Genomic DNA, 27,069 nt, shown 5'->3' with positions numbered 1-27,069 from the left:
AGAGCCTTGAAGCCGTCATGGGTGCCGGAAGTCGGTCGAGTATGCACCACCAAGAGAACAAAGAGGGACCCGGCTTGGGGGGCCGCCAAGAGAACAAGGAGGGATCTGGTGTGGGGGTACCGCTGAGAGGACAAATAAGGACCATTGGGGATTATATTGAATACTTTTGTAACTTTGTTGGCGTCCTATATGTGGTGACTCCATACTTTGTGTATGTTTTGCAAAACAAAGAATTTCACTGTGACATGCAACGTGTGATAAAAAGTATCTATCAATCAATCAATCAATCATTCCCTCGACCAGCCTATTAATGTAAATGGTAAGCAATTGAGGGCCAAGAACTGATCTCTAGGGTATCCACTAGTTACATGACTCCAGCCTGAGAAGCATCCATTCATGCGGGTTTTGAATCCAAATACTTTCCCCAACACCTCAGGGTGTTAATTTGTGCACGATGCTGGCCACTTATGTTGTGCCTTGGCAACACAGATAGAGGAACGCATCAAAAGTTATAGAGGTGATAGAAGAATCCAAAACTAGAGAGAATATATTTGTATACAGAATATGAAAAATACTATACATAAATACTATACATCGACTCAAACTCGCACAATAGATAGAACAAAGCATTGTATGATATACAATTCACCTCTATCCACTTACTCCACAATGGAATATAGAGGTGAATTGCGTATAGAAAGGGTATTGAGTACGAATGATATAGCTGTGCATGTCATTGTGAGATCACATTTGGAATACAGTGTGCATTCTTTTCCCCAGGATAGAGGATTCTAAAATAGATTTAATGTGAAACAAAAGAGATTTAAGAGGGATCGTAACTTTTTCACTCAGAGGGAAGTCTGTATCTGGAATGAGCTACCAGAGGAAGCTATAGAACTGGATAAAATTATGACTTTTACAGGTCAATTGAACTGAGTTATGGATAGAAAGGGTTCAGAGGGCTATGGACTAAATGCAGGCAAATAGGACTAGTCTAGTATGCCAAGTTGGTCTGCAGGGACACGTTGGGCTAATGTCTCTGTTTCCATAGCTCTATGATTGTCACCCTCATCAACCCTCTTGGTTTCATTAACAAAAAGTTCAAAACATTGAAAAGAAAAGCATATTCTCTTGAAAATCAAGAGGAGACAATTTGTAGCTTAGTGTCTGTAAGGGGCGGTGCAGTGGTAGAATTGCTGCCTTTACAACACTAGAGGCCGTGTTCGATCCTGACTCGCGTGTTGTCTGTACAGAGTTTATACGTTCTCCCTGACCGTGTGTTTTTTTTCCACGTGCTCCAGTTTCCTCCCACACTACAAAAATGTACAGGTTTGTAGGTTATTTGGTTTTGGTAAAATTGTAAATTGTCTCTAGTGTGTTGGATAGTGCTAGTGTATGGGGTGATATTTGGTTTACATGAACTAGGTGTGCCGAAGGGCCTGTTTCCGTTCTGTATCTCTAATGTCTAGAGTAAAGTCTAAATCAAATAAGCTGCCAGGGTTATAAATCATCAGGACCCCAAGAAAGAGAGTTTGTAGAATGCCTCCGAGATGGATTCTTAGAGCAGCTTGCAATGGAGCCGACCAGAGAAACGGCAATTCTGGATTTGGTGTTGTCTAATGAACCAGATTTGATAAGAGAACTCGAGGTAAAGGAACCACTTGGAGGTAGTGATCATAATATGATTAGTTTTAATCTGCAATTTGAGAAGGAGAATGTTAAATTGTAAGTGGCAGTGATGCAGTTGAACAAAGGGGACTATGAAGGCATGAGAGAGGAGCTGGAGACTAGACTGGAAAGGGATCCTAGCAGGAATAACAGTGGAACAGCAATGGCAGGAATTTCTGGGCATAATCCGGGAGACGCAGGATCATTTCATTCCAAAAAGGAAGAAAGATTCTAAGGGAAGTGGGAGGCAACCGTGGCTGACGAGAAGTTAAGGATAGAATAAAACTAAAAGAAAAGATGTATAGCACAGCAAAGAGTAGCCGGATGCCAGAGGATTGGGAAACTTTCATAGGACAACAGAAGGAAACAAAACGGGCAATACGGGCTGAAACGATGAAGTACGAGGGGAAGCTGGCCAGGAATATAAAGAAGGACAGGAAAAGCTTCTTTAGATATGTTATGGGAAAAAGAGTAGCAAAGTCAAATGTGGGTTCCTTGAAGGCGGACACAAGTGAAATTGTTATGGGTAACAAGGAAATGGCAGAAGAGTTGAACAGGTACTTCGGATCTGTCTTCACTAAGGAAGACACAAACAATCTCCCGAATGTACTGGAGGACAGAGGATCTAAAGGGGGTAGAGAAACTGAAATAAATTTTCATTAGGAGAGAAATAGTATTGGGTAGGCTAATGGGACTGAAGTATGATAAATCCCCTGGGCCGGATGGTCTGCATCCCAGGGTCCTCAGGGAGCTGGCCTTAGAAATAGTGGAGGCATTGGTGATCATTTTCCAATGTTCAATAGATTCAGGATCAGTTCATGTGGATTGGAGGATAACTAATGTTATTCCACTTTTTAAGAAAGGAGCGAGAGAGAAAACGGGGAAATGCAGACCAGTTAGCCTGACTTCTGTGGTGGGAAAGATGCTGGAGTCAATTATTAAAGAGGCAATAATGGGGCATTTGGATAGCAGTAAAATGATTAGTCCAAGTCAACATGGATTTATGAAAGGGAAATCATGCTTGACTAATCTTCAGGAATTTTTTGAAGATGTGACGAGTAAAATGGATGAAGGGGAGCCAGTTGATGGAGTGTATCTAGACTTTCAGAAAGCCTTTGATACGGTCCCGCACGGGAGACTGGTGACTAAAATTAGAGCACACGGCATTGGGGGTAGGGTGTTGACATGGATAGAAAATTGGTTGGCAGACCAGAGTGAACGGGTCCTTTTCAGAATGGTAGGCAGTGGCGAGTGGCATGCCACAAGGCTCGGTGTTGGGGCCGCAACTGTTTACCATATATATTAATGAGTCGGATGAGGGAATTAGTGGCAGTGTGAACTGTGAAGAGGATGTTAGGAGATGGCAGGGTGACCTGGACTGGTTGAGTGAGTGGGCAGATGCATGGTAGATGCAGCATGATATAGATAAATGTGAGGTTATCCACTTTGGTGGCAAAAACAAGGGGGCAGATTATTATCTCAATGGGGTTAGGTTAGGTAAGGGGGAGGTGCAGCGAGACCTGGGTGCACCTGTACACCAGTCACTGAAAGTTGGCGTGCAGGTACAGCAGGCAGTGAAGAAAGCTAATAGAATGTTGGCCTTCATAACGAGGATTTCAGTATAGGAGTAAAGAGGTTCTTCTGCAGTTGTATAGGGCTCTGGTAAGACCATATCTGGAGTATTGTGTACAGTTTTGGTCTCCTACTTTGAGGAAGGACATCCTTGTGATTGAGGCAGTGCAGCGTAGGTTCACGATATTGATCCCTGGGATGGCGGGACTGTCATATGAGGAAAGATTGAAAAGACTAGCCTTGTATTCACTGGAATTTAGAAGGATGAGGGGGATCTTATAGAAACATATAAAATTATAAAAGGACTGGACAAGCTAGATGCAGGAAAAATGTTCTCAATGTTGGGCGAGTCCAGAACCAGGGGCCACAGTCTTAGAATAAAGGGGAGGCCATTTAACACTGAGGTGAGAAAAAAACTTTTTCACCCAGAGAGTTGTGAATTTGTGGAATTCCCTGCCACAGAGGGCAGTGGAGGCAAATTACTGGATAGATTTAAGAGAGAGTTAGATAGAGCTCTAGGGGCTAGTGGAATCAAGGGATATGGGGAGAAGGCAGGCACGGGTTATTGATTTGGGACGATCAGCCATGATCACAATGAATGGCGTTGTTGGCTTGAAGGGCCGAATAGCCTCCTCCTGCACCTATTTTCTATGTTTCTATCTATTTCAGCCTCTGTGGGTTGTAAGCAGAGATTTGGAGTTGGTGGCACAAAAGTGGAGTTTATGGCAGAGACCCAAGAGAATGTCTTCAGTTCTCTAATGTTTTTGGTTGAAATGTCTGCTCACTCAATGCATGCCATCAGACAAGTGGCAGAACAAAGAAAAGGCAGCGTGCAAAATGAGAGAATTGGTGATATGGTAGAGTTCGAAGACATCAATATACATGGAGCCTCAGAAGACATCACTGAGAGTCATATATGGCTGACAAATCAATGAAGATAGATACAAAATGCTGGAGTAACTGGTCTCCAGAGATGCTATCTCTGGAGACCCTCTTCTGAAGAAGAGTCTCGACTAGAAACGTCCCCAATTCCTTCTCTCCAGAGATGATGCTGCCTGTCCTGCTTAATTACTCCAGTATTTTGTGTCTATCTTCGAGGTAAACCAGCATCTGCAGTTCCTTCCTGCCAAATCAATGAGATCCTCATGGCACCAAAAAAATGGTCAAGCTGCCAAATGGTCAGCTATTTTGGGAAATTACAGTTAACTTGTTTTTATGTCTTCCATAACCAACATATCATTGGAACGACTTCAGAAATTTGCTGTCTGGAGTCACTTGGTGGCCAGAACAAGCAACTACATTACTGACAATAAAAGATGTGTAAGAAGGAACGGCAGATGCTGGTTTAAACCAAAGATAGACACAAAAAGCTGGAGTAACTCAGCGGGACAGGCAGCATTGCTGGAGAGAAGGAATGGGTGATGTTTCAGGTCGAGACCCTTCTTCAGACTGCAATAAAAGGCTTGCAGACTGTGCAGAATTGCCCTCTGCAATTATCTTTTATGCAAAACTTAAACTTCCTTTAGTTTTTTTTTGGAAAACTTTTTAGTGGTTTACCCATTGAACATATTCCATACTTTCAATGGAATTGAAAGTTAGCATTCCTTAATTCCTGTCTGACTCTGGAACTCCCTGTCACAGAAGGTAGTTGAGGCCAGTTCATTGGCTATATTTAAGAGGGAGTTAGATGTGGCCCTTGTGGCTAAAGGAATAAGGGGGTATGGTGAGAAGGCAGGTACAGGATACCGAGTTGGATGATCAGCCATGATCATATTGAATGGCGGTGCAGGCTCGAAGGGCGGAATGGCTTACTCCTGCACCTATTTTCTATGTTTTTATGTTCTATGTTTCTATGATTGGAATCTGCAAAGTAAAATCCTGAATCATTCTATACAGGATCCCTGCCTACTTGACAGTTAACTGCCTGTGTACTAAAAAAGAATGGATGTAAGGTTTCACTCAAACCTTTCTATACGTAAAGAATTTGGAATCCCTGCTGGAAATTTGCTACTTTAACCATTTTGTTAATTTGAGATATAAGGAATTGCAGATATTGGAATCATGAGCATAACACAAAATGCTGGAGTAAATCAGTGGGTCAGGTAGATCTGTGGAGGGAATGGATAGGTGATGTTTCACGTCAGGACCCTTCTTCAGACTGATTGTCAATTCCCTGACTGTGTCTGGACAGAGTTTTTTTTTTATCAGCTTCTCTAGAATAACTCTCAAGCTAAAAGTAAGAGTATGGAAAAAGAGCTTTTAACCTTTTTTTTTAATTTAAAAAACCCACAGCTATGCTAGGGTTTATATATTTAAAAAATGCAGGACATTCCTAACCTAAAATTCCTAACGGCATCTCTGGAGACATGGAATAGGTGACGTTTTCAGGTCGATCTTAACTCGATCTTAAACGAGCATCTGCAGTTCCTTCCCACATTGATCTGTCGTTTTCCACACCTTCCCTTCCATATAGGGGGGTTCCACGTAAGGTCATAGGTTCAAAGGGCGTGAAGCATGGAGCAGCTCAATCCATGTGGAGTACATGGCAGCTTCCGGCAACACTGAATGCACGAAACGCTTACTTTCTTACCCTTTAAAACTACAGAAATGGTCAATTTTTCGTTGTAAATAATTGTGGAAATCGGGGTAACCGTGAGAGACATTTATCCTACTTCAGAATTCCAAACGTGAGGAGAAATTATGGTAGAGAGAAGCGAGAGCTGAAGGGACACAACAGCTAAAGTGGTTGGCGGACATTGACCGTGCAGATATCAAGATCGTAAATATTGGCAATTATCGCATTTGCTCACTGCATTTCATCAACGTTAAGGCATTATTTGTGGGTTTTTTCTTGATTCCTTTGGTATCTAAAAAGTTTCAGAAGCGATAAATCTGGCTGTAAAATTTTAAAATCGCCCATGGTTCTGAAGTGGGTTTTTACATGCAAAAAGAAAATACTTCTGAAGTTAAATTTATCATTAAAAAAATCTCCAGACTGACGAGTGGCGTGTAGAAAAGTAATTTTTATTCTATCATTTTGGCAAATAATAAAATGTCTTGACAGCTTAAATACCCACTCCCTTTCAAAGATATTGGAAATTTGCTGAGGTTGATTATGTCCAATTAACAGCTAACAATTATGCCATTCCTTGGCTTGCATCTGAGTAAAATGTAATTCAATACCCACGTATGGTTTGCGATTTGTTTTTAATGATACATTTTGCTTCATAAGCGTTTTCTATTTGCGTGTAAAATTTTACAGCTAGATTTATCACTGAAACTTTTTAGATACCAAAGGAATCAAGAAAAAACACAAATAATGCCTTATTGTTGATGAAATGGAGCAAACACGATAATTCCCAGTATTTTCAATTTTGATATCTGCACGGCCAATGCTCGCCAACCACTTTACCTGTTGTCCCTTCAGCTGCCGCATCTCTCTACCATAATTTCTCCTCACTTGGAATTCTGAAGGAGGATAAATGTCTCTCACGCTTACAACGATTTCCACAATTATTTACAGCGCAAAAATTGACTATTTCGGCGGTTTTTAACAGGTCCGTTACATTGAAAGCCATGGTCAGTGCTTACCTGCAGTTCATCACGTGTACTCCAGTTGGCGTTGCGTGGCAACAGTACGGGTCACAGGTCGTGACCTCGACTGCGTGCAACCTCCCTATATCTAGACTCCCTCTCCCCTGACTCTCAGACTGAAGAAGGGACTCGATCCGAAAGGTTACCCATTCCTTCTATCCAGAGATGCTGCCTGGAGTTGCCGCTGAGTTACTCCAGCATCTTGTGTCTATCTGCAGCTCCTTGCTGCTGACAGGAATTCCGTGCCTTGTGAATGACGTCAGCAGAGCCGGCGCTGCGCATTGTGGGAATTGTAGTTTACTAGGCGGTGGTTCCGACCGGAAGCAGGACGTCAACAGCCGACGGGTTTTTTTTAACCTGGTCGGGGTCGCACACATGCGCAGCTTGCTCCGTGTGAGCGTCGGCCTGTCCATGCCACCGGTGCTTCAGACAATAACGGGTTGCGCCATCGTCGGCGGCTGCTCTTTGTTTGAATAAAAGTCGCCGGCTCTCGCTCCTCGCTGCAAGCGGACTCGCATACGGGGCGCCGAATCACCAGGGGGAGAGGTGCAGTTATGTCGGGCGATCAGATCACGACGCTGTGCGAACAGTTGATGAAGGCGGTAAACGTGATCATGGACGGAGGCTCGAGTTCGCGCTACCGGCTGGAGGCCTTGAAGGCGAGTTCTCCTTCCCGAGGAGACGATGGGACGCGTGCATCACAAATGCATTAATTCGATGCTCCCTCCCCCCTCCCCCCTACTTCAAATCGCACATAATCCGGACACACGGTTTTCGCGTACTGGAGTTGTAAAACTCCTACTGCACCAGCAATCAGCCGAGCTTTAATTTGTCCCAATTAGCGCGCAATGCAAATTTTCCATTTTGTTTAAAAAGAAAACATTCTCTTTGCAAAGCACACATTTCAAATATAAGGTTAGCGCCATTGCGGCGCGCTTTGTCTTTTCATTCATTCTGTGGAGTTGTTTGATCGCAATGCATTTTTTTTACATCATGGAAGCAGGTTTCCCCGTTTGCTTTCATTTTGACATCCAATATTGCTGGTGTGTGTATTGCAGTTTCAGGTGTTTTTTTTAAATCCTGGTGACATTGCACACGACTTCCTATTCCGAAAATACGTTTGACCTGCATCTGATAATGGCATTTCAATGCCGCAGTTTTATATTGCCAATAATAGTCATCGAGCGCGCGTTTGTAATAATTATTAATTCATTCAAATGCTTTTGGACCGCATTTGACGTTCGTGCAGAAGTAATTAGATGTTCTTTTGTTTTGTGCATTTATTTTTGTAGGAGGCGTGGGGCAAGGGAGATTAAGATAAAGGTTGTTACTGCTTGCGCTACTTGTATTTTAGCCCAATTTTAAAATTGTGGAAATCAAACTAACATGTATAGCAGTAGTCTGCTCAGAGTAGGAAGAGTGATTTTGGGTTGATTCATTTGCTTTAATTTCATCTATCCAGTGTAGAAATGTTTATATGCTGGCAAAAAAAATGGAGTGAAGTGTTTAGTAAGTTTAGTAACATACCAATCTGTCCGTGACGTATATAAGTGATGTTTCGGGTTGCGACCCTTCTTGATGGTGATCCTATAGGAACCATTGAGTAAATTAGATGTAGCCATGATGTTTTTGGGTAGGGAGATCCAGGCATTTGCAAATGCAAGTCATTTTTTAAATTTGATTTCCAAATAGCTGCCTTATATGTGATTGCACATGCAAAGTTGTGGCATTTCCATTTCCCTATCACTATCTTTACCAACAGTGAAATTGAGAATTTGTGAGTTGTCGAAGTAGACAGGATGTAGCTGCTGAGTTTTCAATGATAACACATTGTAGCCATTATATTATGTCAATTTGCATCCATCCCATTTTATTTTCCCCACAATCTCCCCTAGATTCTACCATTCAATTGCACAATGGCCAATCAATCTACCAACCTGCAAGTATTGGGATGTGGAAAGAAATCAAAGCATCTGGAGGAAAGCAGCTGCCTCCCAGCACTGGAGATGTGGGTTCAGGCTCAATCCTAACCTTGGATGCTGTCTGTGGAGTTTGCACCTTCTCTCTGTGATTGCATGGGTTTCCTCCCATGTCCCACAGAGGTTTGTACGTTAACTGGCTTCTGTGAAATTGCCCCTAGCGTCTCGGCAGTGGATGCTAAGCATGGGTCGATTGTCAGCATGGGATTGGTAGGTTAAAGGCCTTTATCTAGGCTGTATCTCTAAACTATACTAAAACCACAAGGCCAAATGGATTACATGTGTTCACTACACAGAGAACTCCATTGAAATGGGTGACCTGAGCTGTGAGACAGTAGCTCTACTAGTTGCAATACTGTGTTGCTCAAAGATGACCATGATTGTGTTCGATGGCTGTTGGAGCACATCCACACAGTTGTGGAGAATGTCTTCTAAATTCTGAACTGTCTGATAAATATTTGGCATATTTCTGGGTAGTCTGAGTAATTAATTTTCTACAGCATACCAACTCTGATCTACTTTAGTTGCCATTGAGTGGCTGGTCCAATTTAGTTCCTGGATAATAGTGATTCTCAATATATTGAGGGACTGGTGACGATTCTCTTGATTTCCAAGGCTAGCTGGTCAAGTCCTTGACCTGCCAAAGCTACTTCACAACCTTTTTTTTTGCCAATGGCTTAATGCCTGAGACTACCGAGAAGTAAATCTGTTATTTTGGTTTTGAGCCATTAAGGAACATTTTATCTTTGAGGAAGTTGGTCCTTAATCTTATTGACTTTGTATGGCTGTGGATTTCTTACAAACAAGCAGAGGCACAGAGTTGCCTGAGGGAGGTAATTCACAGTTCACTGCCAGGGAGCTAGCTCTGTACTACCACCTGTGCTGCGAAAAATTACTTATTTGGGTGGATCTGCTTCAGTAAGTAAGACACCAATGTAAATATGATCCAACCCATTTATATGTTCAGCAGTGTAAGTATAGGCACTGTCACTGAAATTATAGAAAGGAGGATGGTACATTATATCCATTCTGACTAAAAATCAGCCTGCTTATCCTAATTCGTGTTTCCATCTGACATAAGAGGCCATTAAGCCTTTGGCACCGATAAAACCATTAATCCCACTCGTCCATTTATTTTGTGGCAACCTATTCTTGTACATGTGCAACTATATTTTTTCCTCTCTATCCAATTCTCCTATGAGCCCCCTACACTGTTGGTAATTGGCAGTAACCAATTAACTTGCTAATCAGCATGTCTTTGGCATATCGGCAGAAAACAGAGGACCAAGCGGCAAATCCACGCACTCACAGGGAGAACGTGCAAACACCATGCCAACGGCACTGGTGGTCAGCCCACCCCCCGTTGCAATTAAATGTACTGTCAAAGTTACTAGATTGCATGTTCTTTCAGCCCCGGTAAAGATTTGATTGCGCAACGGAAAATGAATAGCAATGAAAACTGCAATTTGTCAAGTCTTAAGGATAATATAACTTCGTATTCGAATAAGTTAACATGTGAACCAAAAGCTTTGAGCAGTTGGATTTAAGGGAGTCCCAGAGCATAGTTGAGATAACAGGTGCCCCTACTTGCAGGCACTGCTCAAGGGTAAAGTTAGCTTTGGTATTTTTTTTAAGTGGTACAGAGTCCCCATGTTTGGGATAAGAGATGGTTACGAAAAGATCTTCTGGCTTGGCAAATAATTTTTAAATTCAACATCCCGGCTGATAATTGCAATAGAAGGTGGCCGATTATGTAGCAGGTAACAAAGGCATAGATTATGAATGAGATGTATATCAAAACCTGAGGTCAATGAGGCCAACATTGAAAATGGTTAAGGTTGTGGATTACAGAAGATTGTTATGATTGAAAATAACTTTTTAAATCGTAAGAACATTACGATTGTTCTTACGGGAATTTAGGAATGGGCATTTAGCCTTTCAATCCTACAGTGCCATTAAACAAGATTGTGGCTGATCTTTTATCTCTACCATTTTATTGCCCTGTCCCCATAGGCTCTTGCTTCCACCATTGTCTTAAAAATGTATTGACATCTTTAGTGTCCCCAGAAATCTTTCCATTCTAACTGAGCACCTGTAGCCCTCTGGGTTAGAAAATTCTCAAGATTCACTGCCCTTTGAGTGAATTGATTTCTCTTTGTTTTGGTCTGCCCTTCATTTTAAGACTGACCCCCTTTATCTAGATTCCTCAGCTAAGTAAACCTTGTCTATTAACCCTTTAATGCAGTCTCCTCTCATCTCAACTCTGAAGAATGTGGATCTGGTCTATTTATCTCACATGACTTTCCATCCCAGCAACTAGTCTGGTAAATGTTCACTCTCCACTAATCTATCCCGTTATAGCACTTTGTTGCCCTTTGTAATCCTGTTGTAGACCTTTGTAGCACTTTAAAAAAAATCTGCACTTCCTTTGCAACTGCGACATATTCTTTCTCTTTTTGCACTCGCTGTCATACTCGTGTACGGTTTGTTATACTCTTCTCTGATGTGATTAGCCTGGACAGCATGGAAAACAAAGTTTTTCTACTGTATCTTGGTATGAGTGACAATAGTAATCCAGTAGCAAAACATACTGGAGAAACTCAGCGGGTGAGACAGTATCTATGGAGTGAAGGAAATAGGCAACGTATCAGGTCGAGACCCTTCTTCGTACTGATGTGAGGGGGGGGGGGGAGAAAGGAAGAGGCGGAGACAGTGGGCTGCGGGAGAGCTGAGAAGGGGAGGAGAAAGCAGGGACTACCTGAAATTGGAGAAGTCCATGTTCATACCGCTGGGGTGTAAACTGCCCAAACGAAATATGAGGTGCTGCTCCTCCAATTTATGGTGGTCCTCACTCTGGCCATGGAGGAGGCCCAGGACGGAAAGGTCGGATTCGGAATGGGATGGGGAGTTGAAGTGTTGAGCCACCAGGAGATCAGGTGGGTTAATGCGAACCGAGCGGAGGTGTTGGGCGAAGCGATCGCTAAGCCTACGCTTGGTCTCACCGATGTAGAGCAGCTGACACCTAGAGCAGCGAATACAATAGATGAGGTTGGAGGAGGTGCAGGTGAACCTCTGCCACACCTGGAAAGACTGCTTGGGTCTTTGATTGGAGTTAAGGAGGGAGATAAAGCGACAAATGTAGCATTTCCTGCGGCTGCAAGGGAAAGTGCCAGGAGAGAGGGTGGTTTGGGTGGGAAGGGACGAATTGACCAGGGAGTTATGGAGGGAGCGGTCTCTGCGGAAAGCAGACAGGGGAGGAGATGGGAAGATGTGGCTGGTGGTGGGATCCTGTTGGAGGTGGCGAAAATGTCAGAGGATTATTTGTTGTATGTGACAGCTGGTAGGGTGGAAGGTGAGGACAAGGGGGACTCTGCCCTTGTTACGAGTGGGGGGGGATGGGGAGTGAGAGCAGAGTTACGGAGTATAGAGGAGACCCTGGTGAGAGCCTCCTCTATAGTAGAAGAGGAGAACCCCTGTTCCCTAAAGAATGAGGACATCTCTGATGCCCTGGTGTGGAACACCTCATCTTGGGTGCAGATCAGGCGTAGACGGAAGAATTGGGAGTAGGGGATGGAGTCCTTGCAGGAAGCAGGGTGGGAAGATGTGTAGTCCAGATAGCCATGGGAATCAGTGGGTCTATAGTGGATGTCGGTCAGTAGTCTTATCACCTGCGATGGAGATAGTGAGGTCTAGAAATGGTAGGTAAATGTCAGAAATGGTCCAGGTGTATTTGAGTGCCGGATGGAAGTTAGTGGTGAAATGGATGAAGTCAGTGAGTTGTGTGTGGGTGCAGGAGGTAGTACCAATGCAGTCGTCAATGTATACAGCCGTCACATACAACAAATAATCCTCCGACATTTTCGCCACCTCCAACGGGGTCCAACCACCAGCCACATCTTCCCACCTCCTCCCCTGTCTGCTTTCCACAGAGACCGCTCCCTCTGTAACTCCCTGGTCAATTTGTCCCTTCCCACCCAAACCACCCTCTCTCCTGGTACTTTCCCTTGCAACCGCAAGAAATGCTACACTTGTCGCTTTACCTCCCTCCTTGACGCCTTTCAAGGCCCCAAGCAGTCTTTCCAGGTGCGGCAGACTGCACCTCCTCCAACCTCATCTATTGCATCCGCTGCACTAGGTGTCAGCTGCTCTAAATCGGTGAGACCAAGCGTAGGCTTGGCGATCGCTTCGCCCAACACCTCCGCTCTTCTCGCCCCACCCTCACATCAGTCTGAAGAAGGGCCTCCTCGACCCGAAAATGTTGCCTATTTCCTTCGCTCCATAGATGCTGCCTCACCCGCTGAGTTTCTCCAGCATTTTTGTCTATCTTCGATTTTCCAGCATCTGCAGTTCCTTCTTAAACAGTAGCAAAATATCCTACTTTTAGGAAAGTAAATTAATTAAAACAGTACACATTGCACTATGTTGTCTCACCGAGGCCTTACATAATTTTAGTAAGAATTTTAAACTTTTGTATTCAAAACCTTTGCAATAAAGACCAACATATTGCTTGCCTTCCCAACAGCTTGCTGGACCTTAGGTTAGTTTTCAGTCTTGTGTACATGGAAGCCTTGATTTCCATGAACTTTAACGTTTCCTATTCTACCTTTTAAAAAAAAAACTTTTGTGCATTTTCTTCAACATTGCATTGCATTGCATGTGCCATGTTTAAAATTAACATTTTTGTTCTACAATGGACCATTTTTCCAATATTACTATAGTGAATACACTTCAGAAATAATTAATTGACTCCCACAACTCATCAGTGTGATATTTAAAAATGCTATCAACTGATTGGTGTTTGTGGGCCAGTGGACTGACCTTGTTATTGAATAACTTTGGTAGTTGTGATTACTTTCTTGCAAGCAGTCTAACAGCACTGAAACAATCAATCGTGTATTGACAGAGTTTGAGGTGTTACCCGTGCATATTTGGATATAGCATATACGTGGCGTGAAGGCAAGAAGCCTTTTGATGCATCTTCAGGGTCTCAATGTTAACTTGCACATGGGGAACTATTACTAAATATATGTGGTGATAAGGCAGGTGAAGTTGAGCAAAGCATGCCTCATGTTTCATTGAAATGAAAAGGCACTATACATGTATAAATAGTTTGTATGGCTCATTTTGGAAATTTCCTTGAATCGGATATCTCATGCCAGATTTTTGTAATTCCAGATAACATGTGACATTATGAGGAAATGTATTGTTTGAATCTGTTGTTTTGAAATTCCATAGGCTGTTGTTAATGAAGCCTGGGGAAATCTTTATCTGATGTCCTTTAATCATGTACCACCAAAAATCTGTTCATGCTTATTTATCTAATGTGTCCGGAAGCTTGATCCATGCGTATTGGCTGTCGCTTTACATAAAATGTAGGAACAATTACAAATTGCTTTCCAAGTATCTGAAATAAGAACAAAATGCTCTGAACACTATAATGTCGAAACGATGAACTGAAGATGCTGGTTTATAAAAGTGATGGAGTAACTTGGTTAGGAAGCATCTCTGGAGAACATGGATGGATGATGTTTTGGGTTGAGACCCTTCTTCAGACTGATTGTGGGGGAGGGGCGGGGGAAGAGGGGTAAGAAAGCTGGAAGAGCTAGCAGGAGAGCAGCAAGAGTCACAAAGGGAGCAGTGAGCAAGGGTCTCGCAGAACTGTTAGAAAGAGGAGGAGAACCTCTTCAAAGTAGGTTAACCGTGAGAAGATTTCATAGTGGAGCATAAAATGTGGAAATAAGGAATAAGATGTTGGTTTTCAAGAAAAAAACCCACAGTGCTGGAGCAACTCAGCAGATCATGCAGCATCTCTGGAGAACAAGGATATGTGGTTGGAGGAGGAATGGAGTGGGGGCTGTGGGTAAACAGGTAGGTGTGGGAAGAGGGAACTAAAGTGGCTAGCAACTGTTCGATAAAGCAGTTTCCCAGCTTGCACTTTGTCTCCCTGATGCATTGGAGGCTAAACCTCTGTCTCACTTGCAAGGGCTGTTGTGCTCTTGAATGGAGGTGAGGGAGGAGGCGAAGTGGCAGATGTTGCATCTCTAATGGTTGCAGGGTAAAGTGCCTGGGGAGAGGAAGAGGTGGGGAGGGATGAACAAACCTGCTGCTATACCTTGAATAGCAAGAGGAGTGTATTGTTAATAAGTCCCATGGCATTTCCCAGGGGCTGTTCTTTGACCCGTGCCATGTTTTACACTAAAGGAATAAAATAAAATCCTTAAATAATCAAGTCAGCATGGGTCAAGAGAGTTTTATTGTCATGTGTCTCAGCTAGGACAATGACATTCTTGCTTGTTGCAGCACAACAGAATATGTAAACATAATCCAGAACGGGAGATAAAAGTTCAGTGTGTCTCTCTACCATAGACCATATATATATACAATAAATAAACAGATTTATTAGTCCAATAGTAATAATATACTGTTTTAATTAACAGCTTGTTTGATGTGTTTAATAGCCTGATGGCTGTAGGGAAGTAGCTGTCCCTGAACCTGGATGTTCCAGATTTCAATCTCCTGTACCTTCTTCCCGATGGCAACAGAGAAATGAGTATGTGGCCAGGATGGTGTGGGTCTTTGATGATGTTGGCAGCCTTTTTGAGGCAGCGACTGCAATAGATACCTTCGATGGTGGGGAGGTCCTGGACGTTCAAGTTACAGAACCAAGCCTCGATGCAGCCAGTCAGTATGCTCTCTACTGTGTACCTGTAGAAGGTTGAGAGAGCCCTCCTTGACATACCGACTCTCCGTAATCTTCTCAGGAAGTAGAGGCGCTGATGTGCCTTCTTTATAATTGCATCAGTGTTCTGGGACCAGGAAAGATCTTCGGAAATATGAACACCCAGGAATTTGTTGACCCTTTCCACCATCGTCCTGTAGATATATTGTGGGTCGCTATCCTACCCCTTCCAAAGTCCACAATCAGTTCCTTGGTTTTGTTGGTGTAGAGAGCCAGGTTGTTGTGCTGCCACCATTTGGTCAATCTCACTTCTATACTCTGACCCATCACCATCTGTGATTCATCCCACAACACTGGTGTCATCGGCGAACTTGATGATGGAGTTTGCATTATGTCCGGCTACACAGCCATGAGTATAGAGTGAGTACAGCAGGGGGCTGAGCATGCAACCTTGCGGTGCTCCCGTGCTGATTGTTATCGAGGATGACACATTTTCCCACACGTTTCTGTGTGTTGAAAGTTAACATTCTATGTAAATACCTATTGTTAGAGTAGTCTTATTTGTATATTTCTCACATCTGGAGAATTTTAGATGTATCTTAAAAATGGCAAACAAGCTGTGGGAAGAAATTCCACTTGTTGACTGAAAATATTATAATAGTGGTGGTGATCGATTTGGGAAATATCAAGAGCTGAGGATTGGGGTTGCATAAATATTTTGGTTATCAGCTTGGAGGATATTAGAGGGAAGAGTGAGACATGTATGGGATTAGAGGAAAAATGAATTTTACACGATACATAGAACCTATTCCTGTGCCGTGCAGTTCTTCGGCCCACAATGTCTGTGCAGAACATGATGCCAAGACTAGCCCTTATCTGCCTGCATGTATTCTCCGAAGGATGGTCCCGAAATGTCACCCATTCCTTCTCTCCAGTGATGCTGCCTTTCCTGGAGTTACTCCAGCCTTTTGTGTTTACCTTTGGTTTAAACCAGAATCTGCAGTTCCTTCCTGCACATGTATTCCATATCCCTACGTACCCTGCTTATCCATGTGCTAATCCAAAAGTCTCTTAAATGCTACTATCATATCTGCTTCTACCACCAGCCTTGGCAGCGCATCCAAGCATTTGGCACCTGCTGTGCAAAACAGACTTGCTCCGTGCTTCTCCGTTAAACTTTGCTCCTCTCACTTTAAAGCTATGGACTCTAATATTTGATATTTCTATCCTGGGGAAAAGGTTCTGGCTTTCTCTTGTATGTATTCCTCACTTAATTTTGTATACTACATACTAGTGTCAGATCTCTCAATCTCTGGCGTTGTGGAGACGACAATCCAAGTCTCTCCAACCACAGTCCTGTACTTTTCAGCATGAGGACCACATTATATATTTGGCACATTGTTGCGGGCTGCAGGAAATAAATAAAGAAATGTCTCACTTTCACTTACTCGCTCTCGCTTACTCGCTCTCGCTCTCACTCTAGCTCTCACTCTCACTCTCACTCTCAAACGCACACGCACATCGAAACACACAGACACATCAACCCGCACACCGACACACAGACACATAGACCGACAGACAGACAGGCTCTCTCTCTCCCTCTCTCACACACACACACTCATACATACTGTGATCACCCCTCAGGCATATTAACATTGACCCACGGCACGCATAATGCTCACCCATCGGGCACGCACACACACCGAGCCAGCTACTGATCCGCCTATCAGAGCAGGGCTGGCGAGAGAGAGAGAGAGAGAGGGAGTGTGAGAGACACACACACACACACACACACACACACACACACACACACACACACACACACACACACACACGCACACAGATGGAGGCTTCCCCTGGCTGTGCCGACATGCTTTGCCGGAGACCAGGTCAAAGGGTCCAGGTCAGTGTGGTGAGCAGGAGCTGTTCACGAGTCACCCTCATGGGGATGGAGACCGCTACAAACCGAGCCTGGCTGACCCTGCCGCCAACTAGCACCCCCCTCCACCCCGCTCCACTCCCCACATCACGCTACCATTTCTGATATTTCTATCCTGGGGAAAAGGTTCTGGCTTTTTCCTGTTTGTATGCCTCACTTAATTTTGTATACTACATACTAGTATCAGATCTCTCAATCTGTGGCATTGTGGAGACAACAATCCAAATCTCTCCAACCTCAGCCCTGTAGTTAATGCCCCAAATCCAGGGGCCTCCAAACTTTTCAGCATGAGGGCCACATTATATATTTGGGACATTTTTGTGAGCAGTAGGAAAAAAATAAAAAAATGTCACACTCGCACACACTCTCACACACACTCGCTCTCTCTTTCTCACTCTTCACCCTCACATTCACTTTCTCACTCCCACTCATTCTCACAGTCACACTCACACAGAAAGGCACACGCATACCGAAACACACAGACACATCAACACACACACACAGGCACTCTCTATCTCTCCCTCTCACACACGCGCTGTGATCATCCCTCAGGCATATTAACCACGCACGCATAATGCTCACCCATCGGGCACGCACACCAACACAGAGCTGGCTACCGATCTCCACAGGGCTGGTGAGAGAGGGGGGGGGGGGGGAGGGAGAGAGAGAGAGAGAAGGGGGGGGGGGTGGAGGGGGAGACAGAGAGAAGGGGGGGGAAGAGAGAGAGCAGACAGGTGCTTTCTGTATGGAGTTTGTACCTGCGTGGGATTTCTCTGGGTGGTCTGCTTTCCTCCCACTCTCCACGTTGACATGACTTCAATTAATGGACAGAAGTTTAGGGGTAACATGAGGGGGAACTTCTTTACTCAGAGAGTGGTAGCGGTGTGGAATGAGCTTCCAGTGGAAATGGTGGAGGCAGGTTCGTTGGTATCATTTAAAAATAAATTGGATAGGCATATGGATGAGAAGGGAATGGAGGGTTATGGTATGAGTGCAGGCAGGTGGGACTAAGGGAAAAAAAGTTGTTCGGCACGGACTTGTAGGGCTGAGATGGCCTGTTTCTGTGCTGTAATTGTTATATGGTTTGCAGGTTAATTGAATTTGTCCCCAGTGTGTGTAGTTTAGTGCTAGTGTGTACGGGCATTGCTTCGATGGGACGAAGGGCATGTTTCCGCGCTGTCTCTCTAAAGCTGCGCTACCACAGAACCCGCTAAATAGCTGCTGCACCGTACGTGTTAAGAGCTAGCTGCGGTCCAGATAAAATCTCGTGGCGGGCTGGATGTGGCTGGCGGGCCATGGTTTGGAGACCCCTGCCCTAATCCATTCATCATTCGGGTAAATCTCTTCTGCATTCTACCAGTGTTGGGCTGACCGGAACCGCACGCAAATCTCCAAATGTAGCCTAACTTTTAGAATTGAAGTGCGGCTTGCTGAAGGGTAATTAAGGGTATTTTATAAAATGCTGTCTTGAATGTTAAAATAAAAAAGAACTGAGCTTAGTCAGGGTGGTTGGGCAAGAATTAAGTTGTTCCAAGATTGGGGGTTGCACGGGAGAAGAGAAGTAGTAGCCATAGGAGGGAGACAAGATGGTCTTAATTTGTTGGAACAAAAGTCCATGAGCTTTTTTCTATTGGTGACGTGGAGATAGTTAATTGGAGAGATACGTTTCAGCATGTAAAATCTTTAATCAAGACCCAGTTGTTGGAAGTGAAGCAGCTGGCGTGGTTGGTCAGCCTCTGCAGACATTTTGTCGAAGAGTTGCTGTGAAGGGAGGTTGGCTGGCAGCAATGATGAACTAGCAAAGTTAACGTTTCTCCAAACCTGGATGAGTGACCTAATATATCGAAGTTGAAAAAGCAATGAAAATATTTAGCTGAGAAGATTGTTATGCTTGAGTGGACAGTGAATAAATTAAATGAGAGGTAAGAATGTTGGATTAAGGTGAGATATTAAAGATGAACAAATACCAGCGGAGTTTGTGGATCGACTGATTTGGCAAGTGCAGGAAACTACAACCTGGTAGGGAAGTTTCTAGATGTGCACATTCAAATAATTATAACAATAGGGTGATGTAATAAGGTTTCAATATGTAAAATAATTTCTGCATTTTGCCCACAACTCTGTAGATCTCTTTTTTTCAGTTTAGCTAATTGAGTTCAGTTTGGGGAAGATGGGTTGAGGATTTGGGTCGAATTGGAGAAGGTATGGAAATAGTTAGGACCAAACTGAAAAGCAAAAGGCTGATGGAAAGGGAGAAAAATTAAAGTAAGAGTGATGTCTTTAGATTTTAGCAATAGTTAAAATGCAAATATAAATATACAAGGACAGCAAGCAGTCTGAAGTAGGGTCCCGACCCAAGACGTCAACTATCCATGTTCCCCAGGGATGAAGTGTTTCTTCTGCTGCTGCTGATGTCAAGCTCGCTGGTCCTTGTTTTCTATCTGCCTTTCTAATGTAGTGCTGTCTTGCAATCTATGCAAACTGTTATAGAATCTGCAATTTTTAGAACTCTTGGTACTGGGTATTTACACATATTTCTCCATTATTTATTATCTAATTAGAGCAAATATGCCTGAGCTCTTCATTTACTCTTCTGGAATTGCCAGCAGATCTTCTGTGAAGATAGACAAAATATTTGTTTAATTTTGCACAATGCATTCATGGTTTGCATTTTTTAGATTTAAGACCCTGGCTTCAGATTTAATTGCTCTGTTTTTACATAATTCACTTTACTATAATCATTGTTTTCTCGAGGCTACGCAGTTACAGATTATGAATTAATCTTTTCTCATCGTACATTGCTTCATCTATAATAGCCTGACATCTTGCTTTTCCAGATTAGCACGTTGAGAAACCATCTTTCCTCCTCTGCAAAGCTGTGATGGATATCATTGGGCAAATCGAGAACTATGGGAAACTGGGGGATTTGCATTAGAAAACCATTAACAATAAAATTATATACTTTTTTTAAATTTATAATATTTTCTGAACAACAGGCTTATGAGCATGTTCTTTTGGTTTTAATCTTGCAGTTTTGTGAAGAGTTCAAGGAGAAATGTCCGCACACGGTACAGTGTGGACTACGTCTTGCTGAGAAAAACAATACTGGGATAGTCCGCCACTTTGGACTTCAGATTCTGGAACATTCTATTAAGTAAGTGATATTTTACCTTTGTATTGTAATGCTAGTTCAGTTCAAATAAGTAGATTATGGTGCAGTTGCAAATCTGATGATCAGTTCGTGAATCCTGATTTGACTCTGGATTTTGCATTTACTTTGTTTACTCTGTCCAGTTAGTTTACTTAACATTTTAAATGTTTTCTATGTAAAATGTGTTCTACTTCTACCTGCACCTGTCCAGCAGAAGGTACAGAAAGTTGAAAGTGAGTACCACCAGACTGGAGAACAGCTTCTTCCTCTCTGTTATCAGGCTGCTGATTGGCCCTTTCATCGAGGGTGCCATCCAATTCACCTCTACCCCAATGTGGACTTGGTGGAACTGATGCACTACAATGCTGAGAACTATATTCCTTTCTCTTTGCTCCATCTATTGTACTTGAGTTTGACTTGATTGTATTTATTTATGGTATGTCTGATCTGTGTGGATAGCATGCAAAACATAGCTTTTCACTATACTTGGGTACACAAGACAATATTTAACAGGATAGTATTCCTAGTTTCTACAAAGTAATGTGATAAGGTTGATTACCCTTGAAGTTGCTGCAACAGAGAAATCTCTGGTCTGGGGAGAGCAGTTCAACCAAACAAAGGGGGAGACGGCACAAACCATGGTCTGGAAATGGTGAGAAGGAATGCAAGGTCCAGAACAGCTGCTGCCAGTCACTGACAATGGTCTGCCCTCACCCTGCTAGCCAGTTTACAGCTCTGAAATCCAACTCTGCACACAATGACTGCACTGCTTGTCCTGGGTGTCCAGACAGTCTCCCCATTGTTTGCCATGGGGCTATTTATTATAAGTGGAGCATCATTGCAAAGCTGTGCTTTGTGTTAAATTTGTGATACAGCAGCAGGTGACCATGCTAGATTCCTAGCATAGTGCATGCACCTGAGGATGTCCAATTAAAAGCAGTAGGATACACATCTGAATTTTTACGCTGGATGATAGAGAGGTGTAATGAATGACTGTCTCTGAATGAGTGCTAAATACACTAGCTTATTTGTTTTGCCCTATTTCTAAGTATAATGGTAGCAAAATAGAATATTTGGGTAGTCAAGAGATTTTCATTTATGAACCACCATTCATGATCCTTGCAGCTCAGGACGTATTTTTGAAATTTGAATTTGAGAAAATCCAGCTGACAATTAATACAGTTGGCAAACGTCTCTAGTCATATAATAATTACCAGATCTGTTTTTGTGATATATTTGGACAAATATTGGTCAGGCCACCTGAGATGATTCCCAGAGCCCTCCTATGGGATCTTTTGAATTCAAACGAGACTGAATGTTGTCTGGACTTATCGTCTTAGCTGAAAAATGGCATAGATGATGGTGTAGCAGACCTTGGCCACCGTAGTTGTGTCGACCCTGATATTTGCTGAAGAATCTTGAATGGTACTTAAACCTCGATCTCTGAATGGCACTTAAACTTCGATCTCTGTTCCAAATTGAGGCATAGCTGTCAAATTACTCAATCTATTACTAGATCTCGGTGTTTTTCCTTTTTGCACAATGTTGTTTTTAAAAAAAGACAATATTAGAATGCTGTGATGTGCAGCATTTTTTTCAGTGACTTTTGTTCTTTTAAAGATTTCGATGGAACGGCATGGTACATCGTGATAAGGTGCAGCTGAAAAACAGTGTGATGACTCTTCTTTCACGTGTAAGTTGTCTTTATAATCATCTCCATTTCTGATCTTGCTCCTGCCATTAGTTTGTATGTACACAAAAATGTGGATGAATGGACTGGGTCCCAGATACTTGTGTTGTACTAGATGCAATGAAGCCATGAGTGAGATAATGAAACGTCACACCTTGTAATGCACTTTAGGCAGGTGGATTTGAGGCGATTTGTGTGGGGAGAACATTACTTTTGCCTAATGATGATCTCTATAAGCACTGAGTTTGAATGTTTCCAATATAATTTTACTGGGATGGACTGCTGTGGATGCTGTGCGGGTGTAGAGTTATCCAAAATTTATAGCATGCAAGGATGCCATTTAACCTGGTGTGCCCATGTCCTAATCCAAAAGGTAGGAGCAGGTACCAGGGGGAAAAGGGGCAAAGGTTGATGGGAATGGCGGCAAAAACAAGGGGGCAGATTATTATCTCAATGGGGTTAGGTTAGGTAAGGGGGAGGTGCAGCGAGACCTGGGCGTCCTTGTACACCGGTCACTGACAGTTGGCTTACAGCAAGCAGTGAAGAAAACTAGTGGAATGTTGGCCTTCATAACAAGGGGATTTCAGTATAGGAGTAAAGAGGTTTTTCTGCAGTTGTATAGGGCTCTGGTGAGACCACATCTGGAGTATTGTGTACTGTTTTGGTCTCCTAATTTGAGGAAGGACATCCTTGTGATTGATGCAGTGCAGCGTAGGTTCACGAGATTGATCCCTGGGATGGCGGGACTGTCATATGAGGAAAGATTGAAAAGACTAGGCTTGTATGCACTGGAGTTTAGAAGGATGAGGGAGGATCTTAAAGAAACTTATAAAAGGACTGGATAAGCTAGATGCAGGAAAAATGTTCCCAATGTTGGATGAGTCCAGAACCAGAGGCCACAGTCTTAGAATAAAGGGGAGGTCATTTAAGACTGAGGTGAGAAAAAACCTTTTCACCCAGAAAGTTGTGAATTTATGGAATTCCATGCCACAGAAGGCAGAGCTCTAGGGGCTAGTGGAGTCGAGGGATATGGGAAGAAGGCAGGCACGGGTTATTGATGGGACGATCAGCCATGATCACAATGAATGGCAGTGCTGGCTCGAAGGGCCTCCTCTTGCAGCTATTTTCTACGTTTCTATGGAATCCTAAAATCACAAAAGATGCATGATGATTGGGATGAAGGTGGGAGATGAGAGGTTGGTTAGGACGTTGATCTGGAGAGATATGGAATTGAGTTTCCTTGGGAAAGAGTGAGCCAAGGAATGGATTTTACTTTCTTGGTATAAGTTTCTCTGTGACTCGTTTGTTCACTTGCTTCTTGGAAATGTAGTTTGTGAAACAATAAAAGATCCAAAGTGTTTTTGGAGACACTAGCTGAAGCAAATTTACTGATGCTTGTAGAATGTGATTTTATGCCCACAAATTTATATGATTCAAGCATCTTGGATGCTGCCAATGATCTTGTCACTATAAAGATGCTAATCGTTTTCATAACAAAATATCAATCGAAATTACTGCATAGTAGCAGGACTATACAAATATACTGCAAGTAAAGAAAAATAACTGACTAACATGTTGGAGGAAAGAGGCGATTGTAGAATATTTGTCTCATCATTAGGATGGAAAGTGACACAGAGACTAGGGTCCTGAACATAAAGAAAGAAGACTTAGAAGATATGAGACTGCAATTGACTAGGATAGACTGGCAAATTATACTTAAAGGGTTGACGGTTGAGATGCAATGGCAAAAATTTAAAGACTGCATGGATGAACTCCAAAAATTGTTCATCCGTGTCTGGTGAAAAAATAAATCTGGGATGGCGGCACAACCATGGTTAAAGAGGGAAATCAAGGATAGTGTTAAATCCAAGGAAAAGGAGGACAGAGGAAGCAGCAAACCGGAGGACTGGGAGAAATTTAGAACTCAACAGAGGATAAAGGGGTTAATTAAGAGGGGGGAAAAAGAGCATGAAAGAAAGCTTGCGGGGAATATGAAAACTGACTTTAAAAGCTCCTTTAGATTTGTAAAAAGGTAAAGATTAGTGAAGATAAATGTAGGTCCCCTACAATCGGAGACGGGTGAATTTATAATGGGAAACTAAAAATGGCAGATCAGTTAAACGAGTACTTTGGTTCTGTCTTCACCAAAGAAGACACATCTCCCAGAAATACTAGCGGTCCGAGGATCTAGTGGGAGGGAGGAACTGAAGGGAATCCACATTAGTCAGGAAATGCTGTTCGGTAAACTGGTGCGACTGAAGGGAGATATGCCAGGGCCTGATCTGGTTTGCATCCCAGAGTACCCAAGGAGCTGGCCCGAGAAATCGTGGATGAATTGGTGATCATTTTCCAATGTTCTCTCTACTCTGGATCAGACCCTGTGGACTGAGCCAATGTAACCCCACTTTTTAAGAAAGGAGGGAGAGAGAAAACGGGGAATTATAAACCAGTTGGCCTTGCATCGGTAGTGGGGGAGATGCTCGAGTCGATTATTAAAGATGTTACAGTTGTGCATTTGGAAAGCAGTGACTGGTAGAGAACTGGTTGGCAGACAGGAAGCAAAGAATAGGAATTAATGGGTCTTTTTCAGAATGACAGGCAGTGACTAGTGGGGTTCCGCAAGGCTCGGTGCTGGGACCCCAGTTATTTTGATGGGGGAATTAAAGGTGACATCAACAAGTTTACAGATCACACAAAGTTGGGTGGCAGTGTGAGCTGTGATGAGGATGCTATGAGGCTGCAGGGCAACAGAAAAGCTGGTTATTTGGTGTCAGATTAGGAAAAGGGGAGGTGCAACGAGACCTGGGTATGCTTGTACATCAGTCACTGAAAGTAAACATGCAGGTACAGCAGGCTGTGAAGAAAGCTAATGGCATGTTGGCTTTCATTGCAAGAGGACTTGAGTTTAGGAACAAGGAGGTCCGACTCCAGTTTTACAGGGTCCTGGTGAGACAGCACCTGTATGCAATTTTGGTCTCCTAATTTGAGGGACATTATTGCTATTGAGGGAGTGCAGCGTAGGTTCACCAGGGTCATTCCCCGGGTGGCGGGACTGACGTATGATGAAAGAATGGGTCGACTGGGCTTGTATTCACTGGAATTTAGAAAGATCGAAGGGAATCTTATAGTCATATAAAATTCTCAAAGGATCGGACAGGCTAGATGCAAGAAAAATGTTCCCGATGTTGGGGGAGTCCAGAACTAGGGGTCACAGTTTCAGAATAAGGGGAAGGCTATTTAGGACTGAGATGAGGAAAAACCTCTTTACCCAGTGAGTTGTGAATCTGGAATTCTCGGCCACAGAAGCCAATTCACTGGATGTTTTTAAGAGAGTTAAATTTAGCTCTTCGGGCTAAAGGAATGAAGGGATATGGAGGGAAAAAGCAGGAACAGGGTACTGATTTTAAATGATCAGCCATGATCATATTGAATGGTGGTTCTGACTAAGGGCCGAATGGCCTACTCCTGCACCTATTTTTCTATGTTCTATGGTTCTCTGTTTCTATCAATTCTTCCTTCAGTCAGTGACCATTTTTAGAAATAAAGGCTATTTTATGCAAATATTTGGGTTGCCTGAATGTGAAATATTGTGTATTTGAACGATTGAAAGTAATATTGGCAGGAGTTCTTGATTTTTCTGAAAGGTTGGGTAGTTTAGACACATTGGGAGGCGGTGTCAGTTCAGTGTTCTGCATTCTTCATTAATACTTTGATTTATTTGGCACCTTTTAATCTGACACACTTGTGGCATGTCCTAGGACTCTTTTCAGGACTGGTTCTCTAACATAAAATTGACATAGTTTCTCTTTCAATATACCTAGAGGTTGCAAGCAAATTGGAGGAAGGAATAATGGTGAAATGTAATGAATAATGATGAAATTTAATGAATGTCTTAGAGATGTATCTGTGTTGTTTTGCAAATAATAGGATAAATCACGAACCAAAGAATAATTGTTGAGGCTTGTTAGTTGGTTTCTTGTGCTTTTTTTCTCTGCCTATCATGTTCTTTCTTATTTCTGCTATATTCAGAAATCTGTATTTGTTATAGCTGTACGTATTTATTTAATAGGACGAAAGCTTGTTTTTTGAGGATAGATCTGTATTTATTATACAGATCAAGAAATGATTTTCTTTTTAAGCCCGAGTCTAGATTCCTGTAGTTTATATGTTCTTGCTTTCACAGAATAATTTTCTCAATGATAGAGGTAGGAAGTAATTATTTGTTACATGACAGAATGACTGCCCTTATTCTTCTAAGGAACCTCAATCGGGTGGAGTTTTGCATGAATCCATGACTTCTTGAATCTTTTGGAGGACATCTGGTTTTGGAGGCGAATCTGTACTGAGGGTCTGCTCAACCACTGTTCAGGAGGATGGGTCATTGCATTTTGACCTGATCTTTATTTCTTGATTCTGGGCTTGTTTACTTTGTTAAACTGCTATGTTTAAATAAATTCCAAGTAGTAGATTCCGTGATATGCAATGCAAATCAACATCCGACATAAATTATGGTCTCTGTTTTTATTTTTGGTTTTGGAATCAATCCAACATGAATTTGAGGATTAGATGTTTTGAATTAGTGTGCATTTTAAGAGGCTGGGGTTTGTAATGGCTGGCTGGCAGTTCCATTCAGAAGCAACAGCTACTCTCAATGCACGTGGCAGTGCATTCCTTACTTCTGCAATTGCGTAAACCATTGGAGAAATTGGAAAAGCACTAAATCAGCTGCAGGTACATCTGACCTTGCTGCACCATCGGAGTCTGCATTGAATCCAGGGGCGATTCTCTCAGGTGATG

The 27,069-nt window shown here is 42.8% G+C and overlaps 1 protein-coding gene across 1 annotated transcript in view; it reads left to right on the top strand.

Annotated features, from left to right (window-relative positions):
- Positions 1 to 7,199: 7,199 nt before the first annotated feature.
- Positions 7,200 to 27,069, top strand: part of LOC129699622 (exportin-5) — a 90,207-nt gene continuing 70,337 nt past the window's right edge. Inside the window, exons 1-3 of the mRNA XM_055639584.1 lie at positions 7,200 to 7,493; positions 20,464 to 20,585; positions 22,203 to 22,275. Coding sequence (XP_055495559.1) covers positions 7,389 to 7,493; positions 20,464 to 20,585; positions 22,203 to 22,275 — 300 coding nt within the window. The 5' untranslated portion in view covers positions 7,200 to 7,388. The remainder of the gene's footprint in view (positions 7,494 to 20,463; positions 20,586 to 22,202; positions 22,276 to 27,069) is intronic.

This window comes from Leucoraja erinacea, chromosome 8 (assembly GCF_028641065.1).
Source record: "Leucoraja erinacea ecotype New England chromosome 8, Leri_hhj_1, whole genome shotgun sequence".
Classification (NCBI taxonomy): domain Eukaryota; kingdom Metazoa; phylum Chordata; class Chondrichthyes; order Rajiformes; family Rajidae; genus Leucoraja; species Leucoraja erinaceus.
Note: the sequence above shows the minus strand (reverse complement) of the source record. Positions and strands in the feature narration are given on the sequence as shown.